The 12,154-nt window shown below is 37.6% G+C and overlaps 1 protein-coding gene across 2 annotated transcripts in view; it reads right to left on the bottom strand.

The window, feature by feature from the left end:
• Window positions 1-1,360: 1,360 nt before the first annotated feature.
• LOC134387219 (zinc finger protein 177-like) overlaps window positions 1,361-12,154 on the bottom strand; it is a 60,160-nt gene continuing 49,366 nt past the window's right edge. For both annotated transcript variants that reach the window (XM_063109624.1, XM_063109625.1), the window contains exons 2-6: window positions 5,054-5,125; window positions 4,322-4,448; window positions 3,845-3,937; window positions 3,235-3,317; window positions 1,361-2,698 (exon numbers count right to left, since the gene is read on the bottom strand). In XM_063109624.1, the coding sequence (XP_062965694.1) occupies window positions 1,592-2,698; window positions 3,235-3,317; window positions 3,845-3,937; window positions 4,322-4,448; window positions 5,054-5,086 (1,443 nt within the window). In that variant the 5' untranslated portion in view covers window positions 5,087-5,125 and the 3' untranslated portion in view covers window positions 1,361-1,591. The remainder of the gene's footprint in view (window positions 2,699-3,234; window positions 3,318-3,844; window positions 3,938-4,321; window positions 4,449-5,053; window positions 5,126-12,154) is intronic.

Here is a 12,154-nt window from a genome sequence, read left to right as displayed (position 1 = left end):
CTTATTCACATATGCCTTACTAAAAGTACTTGCTACTTCCTTCTCATTGGGTCCAATCAGCATAAAATCATCAACATAGAGGACCAGTTGTGGGATGTCAAGATGATCAATACTTGGCAGATGTTATTGTAAGGAACAGTATAACTGACATAGCACTGAGAAAAGGCAAGTTGCTTCTGGTTGTCCTTACAAGTTGGTATGGAAAAAACAGCATTAGCTAGGTCAGTACCTCACATTTACATCAAGTGAATTAATGAATATTCATTTTTAGGGAAAACAGATTGGCCGTACCTAAGAATAAAATGACAATTTACCAGAAACATAAAATGAGTAAAGTTGAATGCACTCAATTATAGTCTCTTAAAGTAAAATGAGACAATTAAAAAAAACCCAATTTGACAACCCACAGTTAGTTACAGTGCAGCATTGGAACATAGCTCTCCCAATAAATGACAGATGAGGTGATGAAGTTTGTAAATATATGGATTTTAAAAACACAATATTTATCGGATGAATACACTGAAAAGCCCATTATACCCAACAATTAGAAAACACAGTTTTCAACCATACTTGAAGGACTCATAAAATTTGGCCCTATGTTAGATGTAATGGTTGGGACTGAAATCAGCTGTAAGAAAAACTTCCCACAAGAGTGGTTTATAAACCAGTTAGGAGTTTATTTTTCTCATGTAACGTGAAGTCCAAAAATAAGCAATCTGGGGTTGGTGCAGCCAGATAATAACGTCTCCTCTGTTGTATCATTTAGTGTCCTGTAACTGTCATCCTCGTGGTGTATTTTCTAGGAAAGAAGAAGGGGTAAACAAAGGACAAATGGTGAAGAGAAGATGCCAGATGAGATGTCCCCATTTCAGTGAGCTTCCTTAGAAGCCTCATCCAATGATCTTTGTTTGCCTGCTTCTCAGTGGCCAGGACTATGGACACATTTGTCTACTCACAGCTGCAAGGAAAGCTGGGAGAAGAGTTTTTAAAAAATCTATCCACATTGCCAACTTGAACATAATTAATTATAAGTTTTGTTACTTTAAGGAAGAAGGGACGAATGGATGTTGGGACAGCAACTAGTTCTATCTGCCACAATATGGCACACAGCAAGTCTCCAATAATTATCTGTTTGAAACTATGTCATATAGAATCTCTATTATAAAGACAATGCATTTTGTCCACAGTTTAATTAAACTAAAAGATAACTAAAATATGCATAGGATCTGCATGTTAATAATACACTTCTAAATAATCTGTGGGTCCAAGACATGTTGATAAGAATCAGACAATATTTAGCACTAAATTATAATGATAATACCACCTGTCAAAATTTTTGTGATGTAAGTCAGGTGGAGTTTAGTGATATGTAATCTTTAATACTGAAAAATTAATGAGTTGTGGTACTTTAAGGATGAAACACTCATTGATAAAAATAATTGCAGAACCATAACATTTCTAAGGTTTGTCCCAGTATAAGTCAGGAGTTATGGTTGAAGGCTTTTCCACATTGGTTACAATAGGGCAACTCCAGTGTGAGTTCTAAGATGAGGACTGAGGTATGAGGGACAACATAAGCCCTGCAGTCATTTCATTCATAGAGTTTCTGCCCAGTATGTATTCGCTTGTGCATTATAAGGTTAGTGCTTGTGCTGAAGGCTTTTCCACACTGAATACATTTATAAGGCTTTTCTCCAGTGTGAGTTCTCAGATGTACTCTCAGGCAAGAGGAATTCCTAAAGGCCTTCCTACATTCTTTACACTCATAGGTTTTCTCTCCAGTGTGAGTTCTCTTGTGCACAATAAGATAAGAGCCTGTGCTGAAGGATTTTCCACACTGATTACACTCATAAGGTTTCTCTCCAGTGTGAGATCGTGTGTGTTTCTTAAGGGACGACTGATCAATGAAGGCTTTCCCACAATCGCTGCATTCATAGGGTTTCTCTCCAGTGTGGGTTCTCATGTGTTTCTGAAGGGATGAAGGAACAGTGAAAGCCTTCCCACATTCCTTACAGTCGTAGGGTTTCTCTCCAGTGTGGGTTCGTTTGTGCACATTGAGATGAGAGCTCTGGCTGAAGGATTTTCCACAGTGATTACACTCATAGGGTTTCTCTCCAGTGTGAGACCTCATGTGCTTCTTAAGGGAAGACTGAAAAATAAAGGCTTTCCCACAGTTACTGCATTCATAGAGTCTCTCTCTGGGGTGAGTTCTGACACATTTCTGAAGGGACAAAGGGTCAGTGAAAGCTTTCCCATGTTCGTTACACCCCAAACTCTCCTCTGCAGTACATACTTCTTTGTGAAAACTGAGGAAAGACCTTTTTTCATAGTCACCGCCTTCACAGAGTTTCTCTCCAGTAGGTGTTTGCTTGTGTACTGAGAAGAAAGAGTGTAGGCAAAAGGACATACCACAGTGATTACGCTCACAAGTCTTCTCTCCTGTGAGAGTTAAGTGTTTCCTAAAGGACGACTCTTGATTGAAAGCTTTCCCACAATTATTAAGTCCAAGAGTTTCCTCTCCAGTGTAGGTACTCACATGATCCCTAAGAGTTGAAGGATGGCTAAAGACTTTGCCATATTCTGTATGTTTATGGCATTCCTCTGCCTTGCAATATCTTGTACAAATAAGGTGAGAGTTCTTTCTGAATTTTCCACAATGATTATATTCCAGGGCGTTCTTAGCAGGCTGAGTTTGTGCCTGTTGAAAAAGGAGTAGATTTTGATGACTAAAGCCTTTCTCAGTTTCATCACATGCTTAGGAATTCTATTCTGTGGATTCTGCTATATACAGGAAGCATGTGATTATGACTGACATGATTACTACTATCAGTATGCATGTACAATTTTTGCCCAATTAGTTTTTTCAAGTTGAATAAGCTCAGAGCTCTGCCCAAAGCTCTATCATATTCCTTCCCAGCAAAAGGGTTTTGTAAATACACAGGTTTTCTAATAATGAATGGAGAATTAATTATGTATTGAATACTTAATACTAGAATCGCATTTCAGTAAATGTTTACTTGCGGGTATTCTCTGCGAGGCAGCAAGTGTTAAGCTAGGTTTAGAGATTTCTCCAGTTTCATGACAATCATAAACTCTCTCCTGAGACCATTTCTGGTAAGTGAATGCCACTTATCTTAACTTTCACCCCTGCTTTGGGTGCTGCTGTTTTAATTCATTGAAATTCCTAGACTTTTCTTACTGTAAAGAACCAGGAATCATTCCCATAAGTCTTACCATTTTTATGTCATTGGATGTTTTGCTCCCAGGAACATTTGGTACAGCAATTGCATCTTTTGATTTAAGTTGAGTTTCCAAGTCTGAAATAGCACAGGAAAAATTTTTATAATTATTGTGTTTAAAGGTTGGGATGAAAGGACAAAGGAGGCAGATGCTATGTATTTGTTTTCAAATAATAACACTAAATAGAGGACAGATGGTGTGACAGAAAATGTGAAAGAAAAGATGTAACCAGTGACCAAAAGAGTAATTTTAGGAGTTTGGCTTTTGGAAGAGATGCAATGACAGGAACAAGCGGTAGAAACATGAGGTATTCTACTTAGAAAGAACTCTGGAAGTTTGAGAAAATATTATCTGGAAAGCAAAAGAGGGAAAACTGAACAAAAAGTATTAATGGAAATGTAAAGTTTAAAGGGAATTAAAATTGTTCTTTCTCTTACACTGAAAGAAAGTGTGAGGGATTGGACAGATGGTGAAGGAGGAAGGAAAGAGAGCTCATTCAGTGACCTCAGCCTTCTTTTCCTGCACTGACTGACATTCCCAAATGTACCAGCCCTCATTGGCCAAGGCTGCTCCATACAGTGACTCCTCTCTGCCCAGGGCTCACCTGTACAGGCACTTTGGAGAATTCCTGTCTCCTCTGTCCTCAGCTTTTCCTGTTCCACCCTGGAGAGCACACTGTGTTTGCAGAGCTGACACCCTGTTCATGAGGAAAGACACATGATGTGGGAGGACTGTGTAGGAGAAAAGAAAACTTTCCACAAATCTGATTCCAATAGTCTGGCCTCCAAGGATTCTGAAGAGAGTCAAGTCCAACTTTAGAATCAGCAAAACATTCAGGGCAGAGCTCTTTCATAAGAACCAAAAAGCAATCACTCCATGCTCCACATGGAATTGATCTTTGAAACCCATGCCCACCATCCGACACAGACAGCAAATTACCTGAAGCTTTTAATGACAGAGAAAATGAGATCAGTGCATTTTCATGGGAAGCCACTAGACTGTCCCACCAGACCCTGGAACACAAAATGGGCTTAAGAACTATTTGCTGCATGAACAAATGAAGGAATGAGGCCAGACTCACCCACTGAGGCCAGGTTCCTAAAGTTCTCCAGCATCACATCTCTGTACAGATTTTTTTGAGCAGGGTCCAGCAATGCCCACTCCTCCTGGGAAAAGTCCACTGCCACTTCCTGGAAGGTCACCAAGTTCTAAAACAGCACATATACATTCTGGCTCAGCCAATGACCATCTTCAGCAGTGTACCAGGAGGGTGAAGCTGACAGGACTGGGTTAGGAGACCCAAGGTGTTGGAAGCTCAGTCATGCGTCTGAGGCATTCCATTATTTGCTCCAAGGCTCAGTTCTCAGAACTCTCCTCTTTAAATCCTGTACTCTCTGGGCAGTCTCATTTAGGCTCAAGCCTTTATCAGCTTTTCTAAGACATGGCTGAGCTGATCTTCACATAGTTACGTTGTGAGGATTCTTTTGGTCTTATTCAGATCCAGTATGGATAGGGCATACTGCAGGAATGAGAGGAATACTTGGAAAATAAATGAACAATTTTCCTTGTGAAAATGTTTCTTAACAGCACCCAGCAGAGTAGGGAATTTATACTCATCTTGGAGAAATATGTAAAAAAAAAAAAGTTATATGTAACAGAAGCCTTTCCAAGGCATTCCCTCTCCCATCCAAGAAACCCAGAGAACTAGGGAAGACAGGCTGGCCCATGATGGGCTGCGAAGCTGTACGTCATGAGCAAGAGATGCATTTCTTGGGAATAATATTTTTTTGAAGTAGAATAATTTCCTACATACCTGTGACCAGGCTGTCAGCAATCCTGAAGCCATTCTTCCTCCTGTGTGTTTCTTTCCTGGTTGGGGAGGGTCCTGAGCAGGCAGAAATAGAGAAGAAAAAAGAAGCTGTGAGACTGCAGGCCTGCTAGATATTTAGTACTAACAGGTGTAGATGTTTCCTCATACTAAAGAGTAAACACATACACAGTATAGTTAAGATCTGTCTCCCTATCCAAGGACATAGTATATTCTTAAATTAGGAATACAGTATGTATTTATTATTTCTTTTTAAACTTTTTCCTAGCTTGAATCACCGAAAAGTTTTACTGCCAGTAACAGCTCAGTAGCAATGAACCTATATAGTGCCAAACTGTCTCTAAATGCCCTTTACTCATGACAGAAACCATAACTTATTGGGGAAAGATCTGAGTCTAGTACAGGACAAGACATTTTCAAGGTGAATCTGGAACATCTTATGCCACACCCTTAGTTTCCTCATCTTTAAAATGGGATATTATAACACAAAGGTCAAGGGTTTGAATCGCTGTACCAACCAGCTGCCAATAAATAAATAAATAAATAAAATAGGACAGACCTCATAGGGTTGAACTGACGGGACTGTTAAATAAGTTAATATATGTAAATTACTTAGAATGCTAACTGGCAATTCAGAAGGACCTCATAAATATTAGATATTATCATCATTTGCCTGTATTTCTATGCAGATGAGCATATTTTCATAATAAAAGGTTACATTCCAGAACAACATTTACCACACTTAGTTGTATATAGGAAGTCATCAAAATTTAATGCTGTGAACTCCACAGTGGAGCTAGGACTTGAAGTCAGATCTCCTTAACTCAGGAGCTCAAATTTGAGGCTCTATTTGCTGGCTGGATGCTTGCAGCTGATTAAACATCAACTCCTGATAAATCCTACATAAACCTACCTGTGTGTATGTGTGTGTGTTGTATTTTTTTTTGGTGGCTGGCTGGTATAGGGATCTGAACCTTTGACCTTGTTATCAACACTGTACTCTAACCAACTGAGCTAGCTGGCCAGCCTCTGTATATATTTCTTGAAAATCAGATATTTCTTTTTTTTTTTTTTTTGTCCTTTTTTGTGACCACGCTCAGCCAGTGAGCGAACTGGCCATCCCTATATAGGATCCGAACCCATGGCGGGAGCGCCGCACTCTCCCGAGTGAGCCACGGGGTCGGCCCTGAAAATCAGATATTTCTTGACACAGCCCATCAAATTCTGCCTGGCACACCCTCTCAGGACTGAAGAATGTATCATCTTCTAATTGGATCACAAATTCAGATTATTCTAATAATGGTGGTGTGTAAATCACTTATAACTCTAGTATAGACATTTAAAAGATAAAAACATTAAAAATAATTATAGCTACAGTACTTTGTTAATGGACACACAATGTAAGTAGTAGTAAATTGTGACATCAAAAACAAACTGTGGGAGGGGGAAATAAAAGTATAAAGTTTTTATATGCAGTCAAAATTAAGTTGTTACCAGCTTAAAATAGACTATTAAAACTATACGATCTTTTATGTAAGCCTTGCGGTAACCACAAAGCAAGAGCCTACAGTATACACAGAAAAGATAAAGAGGAAAAGAAAGCATACCCACGACAGAAAATTATCAAATCACCAAGGAAGAGAGGAACAAAGGAAAGAAGGATCTGCACAACAGCCATAAAACAACAAAATGGCAAGACTTACCTACCAATAATTACCTTAAATGTAAATGAATTAAATTCTCCATTCGAAACACAGAGTGGCTCGATGGATAAAAAGTAAAAGACCATGAGCTGGCTGGTTAGCTCAGTTGGTTAGAGTGCAGCCTTATAATACCAAGGTCATGGGTTTGGGTCCCCCTATCAGCCAGCAGTCCCTCCCCTCGCCCCTCCCCACAAAATAAAAGACCAAACTCTATCCTGCCTATGAGAGACTCTATAGCTTTAAGGACACATATAGTCTGAAAGTGAAGGGATGGAAAAAGACAATCCATGCAAATGAAAACCAAAGAATAGGGGCAGCTAAGAAAAATCTCAACTAAACAACTCAATGTTAAACCTCAAGGAACTAAAAAAAGAACAGACTAAGCCCAAAGTCAGAAGAAAGAAGGTAAGAATAAATTTAAGATCACAGCAGAAATAAATAAAATAGAGACTAGAAAGTCAACAGAAAAGATCAATGAAATAAGAGTTGGTTCTTTGAAAAAATAAACAAGATTGACAAACCTTTAGCCAGACTAAGAGAAAACTCAAATAAAATCAGAAATAAAAAAGGAGGCATGACAACTGATATCACAGAAGTACAAAGGATCGTAATAGACTATTATGAAAAATCATACACCAACAAATTAGATAACCTAGAAGAAATGAATAAATTCCTAGAAACATAGAACATATCAAGACTGAATCATAAAGAAATAGGAAACTTGAACAGACCAATAACAAGGAAGGAGACTGAATTAGTAAGCAAAAATCTCCCATCAAAGAACACCTGATGGCTTCATTGGTGAATCCTACCAAACATTTACAGAAAAATTAATAACAGTCTCTCTCAAACTCTTTCAAACAACTGAAGACGAAGGAACACTTCTATACTTGTCTTATGAGGCCAATATTACCCTTATACCAAATCCAGACAAGGCCACTATGAGAAAAGAAAATTACAAGTTGGTAAGTATCCCTGCTGAACACAGATGTGAAACTCCTGAACAAAATACATGTTTAGTATCCCTAATCTGAAAATCTGAAATGCTCCAAAATCTAATACTTTATGAATACTGACATGACACTCAAAAGATGTTCACTGGAGCCTTTTGGATTTGGAATTTTCAGATTTGGAATGCTCAACTGGTAAGTGTAATGCAAATATTCCAAAATCTGAAAAAACCCAAAATCCAGAACACTTCTGGTTGAAGAAAACAGAATTCAACAGCACTTTTTTTTTTTTTTTGGTGTCTGGCAGGTAAAGGGATTGAACCATCAAACCTTGGTGTTATCAGCACCATGCTGTAACCAACTGAGCTAACTGGCCAGCTCCAACAGCACATTAAATGGATCATGTACCATAATCAAGTGGGACTTATCCCGGAAATTAAAGGATGTTTCAACATACACAAATCAATCAATGTGATACACCACATGAACAACTAAGGATAAAAACCGTATGGTTATCTCAAGAGATGCAGATAGAGCAGCTGACAAAATTTAACATTCTTTCACAATAAAAACTCTCAACATATTAGCTATAGAAAAAATACACCCCAACACAAAAAAGGCCGTATATGACAAACCCACAGCTAACATCATATTCAACAATAAAAAGTTGAAAGCTTTTCCTCTATGATCAGGAACAAGACAAGGATGTCCATTCTTGTCCACTTCTGTTCAACAAAGTACTGGAAGTTCTGGCTAGAAAATTTATGCAAAAAAAGGAAAAAGCATCCAAATCGGAAAGGAAGAAATAAAATTATATCCATCTGAGGGCTGGCCTGTGGCTTACCTGGGAGAGTGCAGTGCTGATAACACCAAGGCCACGGGTTCGGATCCCTATACAGGGATGGCCGGTTAGCTCACTTGGGAGAGCATGGTGCTGACGACACCAAGTCCAGGGTTGAGATCCCCTTACCGGTCATCTTTTTTTTTTTTTTTTTTAAAGATGACCGGTAAGGGGATCTCAACCCTTGGCTTGGTGTTGTCAGCACCACGCTGAGCCAGTGAGCAAACCGGCCGTCCGTATATAGGATCCGAACACGTGGCCTTGGTGTTGTCATTACTGCACTCTCCCGAGTGAGCCATGGGCTGGCCCCTCGTAATCTTTTGAAAAAAAAAAATTATCTCCATTTGTAGATGACATGACCTTATATAGAGAAAACCTCAGACTCTCTAAAAAAACTAATAGAACTAACATATGAATTCACTTAAGTTGTAGGATACAAAATCAACACAATAAATCAGTTGCATTTCTAACACTAACAAACTATCCAAGAAAGAAATTAAGAAAACAATCTCATTTATAATAGCATCAGAAAGAATAAGACACTGAGGAGTAAATTTAACCAAGAAGGTGAAAGATCTGTATACCAAAACCCATAAAAAACTGGTAACAGAAATTAAAGATGACAAATAAATGGGAAAATATCCTGTGTTCATGGATGATGAGAATCAATATTGTCAAAATGTCATAGAACCCAAAGTGATCAATAGATTTAATGTAATCCCTAACAAAATTCCAATAGTACTTTTCATACAAAAACAATCCTAAAATCCTCTTGAAAACACAAAAGACCCAAATAGCTAAAGGAATGTTGAGCAAGAACAACAAAACTGGAGGCATCACACTTCCTGATTTCAAAGTACTCTTGGAGAGCTGCAGTAATCAAAATAGTATGGTACTGGCATAAAAACAGACACAAATGTATCATAATAGAAAGCCAAGAAATAATCAACTAATCTTGGACAAAGGTGCCAAGAATGCACAATGGGGAAAGAACAGTCCTTTCAATAAATGGTGTTGGGAAAACTAGATATCCACATGTGAAAAAATGAAATCAAATCTTTATCTTACACCATATACAGCAATCAAATCAAAATGAATTAAAAACTTAAATGTAAGACCCGAAACCACAACACTCCTAGAAGAAAACATACAGGAAATGCCCCATGATATTAGTTTTGACAGTTTTTTAGATACGACACCAAAAGAACAGGCAACGAAAGCAAAAATAAACAAGTAGGACTACATCAAAATAAAAAGTTTTTGCACAGCAAAGGAAATAATGAACAAAATGAAAAAGCAACCTTATGGAACAGGAGAAAATATCTGCAAACCTGATAAGGAGTTAATATCTAAAGTATATATGATACCCATACAAATCAATAGCAAAATAGCAAATGACTTGATTGAAAAATGGGGAAAAGGACCTGAATAGACATTTTTCCAAGAAAGAAGTAAAAATGGCCAACAGGTATACAAAAAGGTGCTCGACAACATTAATTATCAGGGAAATTCCAGTCAAAACGAGTTAGCTACCACCTCACTAATATGTCAGAATGGCTATTACCAAAAGTCAACAAGTAACAAGTGTTGGCAAGGATTTGGAGAAAAGGGAATCCATATACATTGTTGTTGGGAATGTAAATGGGTATAGCCATTATGGAAAACTGCATGGAGTCTCCTGAAAATATTAAAAATAGAACTAGCAAATGATCCAGCAAACCCACTACTGGGTATATATCTAAAGGACAGGAAATCACCATTTTGAAGAGACATCTGCACTTCCACATTCATTGCTGCATTATTCACAATAGCCCTGAACTGAAAACAACTTAAATGTCCTTCGATGGTTGGATAAATAAAATGTGGTGTGTGTATTCAGAAACACACACACAACACAATAGACTATTCAGCCTTAAAAAAAGAAAGCAACCTTTATGCTAAGTAAAATAAGGCAGACACAGAAAGACACAAACTGCGCAATCTCACTGTCATGTGGAATCTAAAAAAGTCAAACTCATAGAAAGAGTAGAAAGGTGGTTACAGGGGTCCGAGGGGTAGGGAAAATGTTGGTCAAAGGGTAGAAATTTGCAGTTATAAGACGGATAAGTTCTGGAGACTTAATGTACAGTATGGTGACTATAGTTAATAACGTTGCATATACATGAAATTTGCCAAGAGAGTATATCTTAAGAATTCTCACTACATGCACAGACATGCACACACATACAAAATGGTAATAAAGTGAAGTGATGGATATGATAATTAGCTTGATTGGGGTAATCATTTCATAATGTACAGATATATCAAAATGTACAGATATATCGAAACATGTTGTGTACCTTAAATATACACTGAAGCTGGGTGGTGAGTATTTAATGGCTTCACCATCTTACTCTCTACTCCTAGGTATGTTTGAAAATCCATAATGAGAAGTTTTGTTTTTGTTTTTTTGCATCTGGCTGGTACTGGAATCTGAACCCTTGACCTTAGTGTTATAAGGCTATGCTGTAATCAGCTGAGCTAACTGGACAACCCATAATGAAAAGCTTTTGTTTTTTTTTAAATTCTCATATAAATATCCCAAAGTAATTTTATTTTTAAAAATTTATTTGGCAACTGGCTGGTACAGGGATTGAACCCTGGACCTTGGTGTTATCATGGCCATGCTCTGACTGAGCTAAATGGCCCCCCTCATAATGAAAAGTTTAAAAAAAAAAAGTGTAAAACTTCCATACTGAAGGATGCAGCAAGGAAATGCACCAGTCAGGTATAGCAGAAAAAGAAAATCTCCTGAGGATTTGTAAACACCAGTGCTCTTTTAGGTTTCAGTCCAAATTCACAATATTCGTGTAGTTCAAATAACCTCAACAGAATAATTTCATTTAAAGAGGGTCCTACACGGCATTGCCCCCAAGCAACTAGTGTAAGCAAATGGACCTATCTCTGAAAAATTCAACTTTCAGTCAGGTTTCAAAGAATTCTTACATATTAAGTTCTAAATAAATTAAGTTATAGTTAAAAAAAATTATAAAACACACATACATAATGTACTGTGTGTGAGAAGCAACCAAAACACAGGCAGCAGGGAAAAAAGTGTAACACTTCACATCATACCAAAACCTGTGGGATACAGCAAAAGCAGTTTTAAGGGCGGAAATTTATTGCATTAAATGCTTACTTCAGAAGAATGGAAAGATGGCAAATAAATAACCTAACACCTCACCTTAAAGATCCAGAAAAACAAGAACAATCCAAACCTAAAGTTAGTAGATGGAAAGAAAGAATTAAGATCAGAGCAGAACTAAATGAAAGAGAAACACGAAAAATACAAAAGATCAATGAAACAAAATGTTGGTTCTTTGAAAAGATTAATAAAATCGGCAAACCTTTAACAGGATTAACTAAGAAGACAGAATACGCAAATAACAAAAATTAGAAACAAAAAAGGTGATATTACAACTGACACCTCAGAAATACAAGGAATCATTTGAGACTACTATAAACATCTACATGCCAACAAATTTGAAAATCTGGAAGAAATGGATAAATTTCTGGATGCACACAAATTACCAAAACTGAGCCAAGACAATGT

This window comes from Cynocephalus volans, chromosome 10, assembly GCF_027409185.1.
Source record: "Cynocephalus volans isolate mCynVol1 chromosome 10, mCynVol1.pri, whole genome shotgun sequence".
In the NCBI taxonomy this organism is placed as follows: Eukaryota; Metazoa; Chordata; class Mammalia; order Dermoptera; family Cynocephalidae; genus Cynocephalus; species Cynocephalus volans.
Note: the sequence above shows the minus strand (reverse complement) of the source record. Positions and strands in the feature narration are given on the sequence as shown.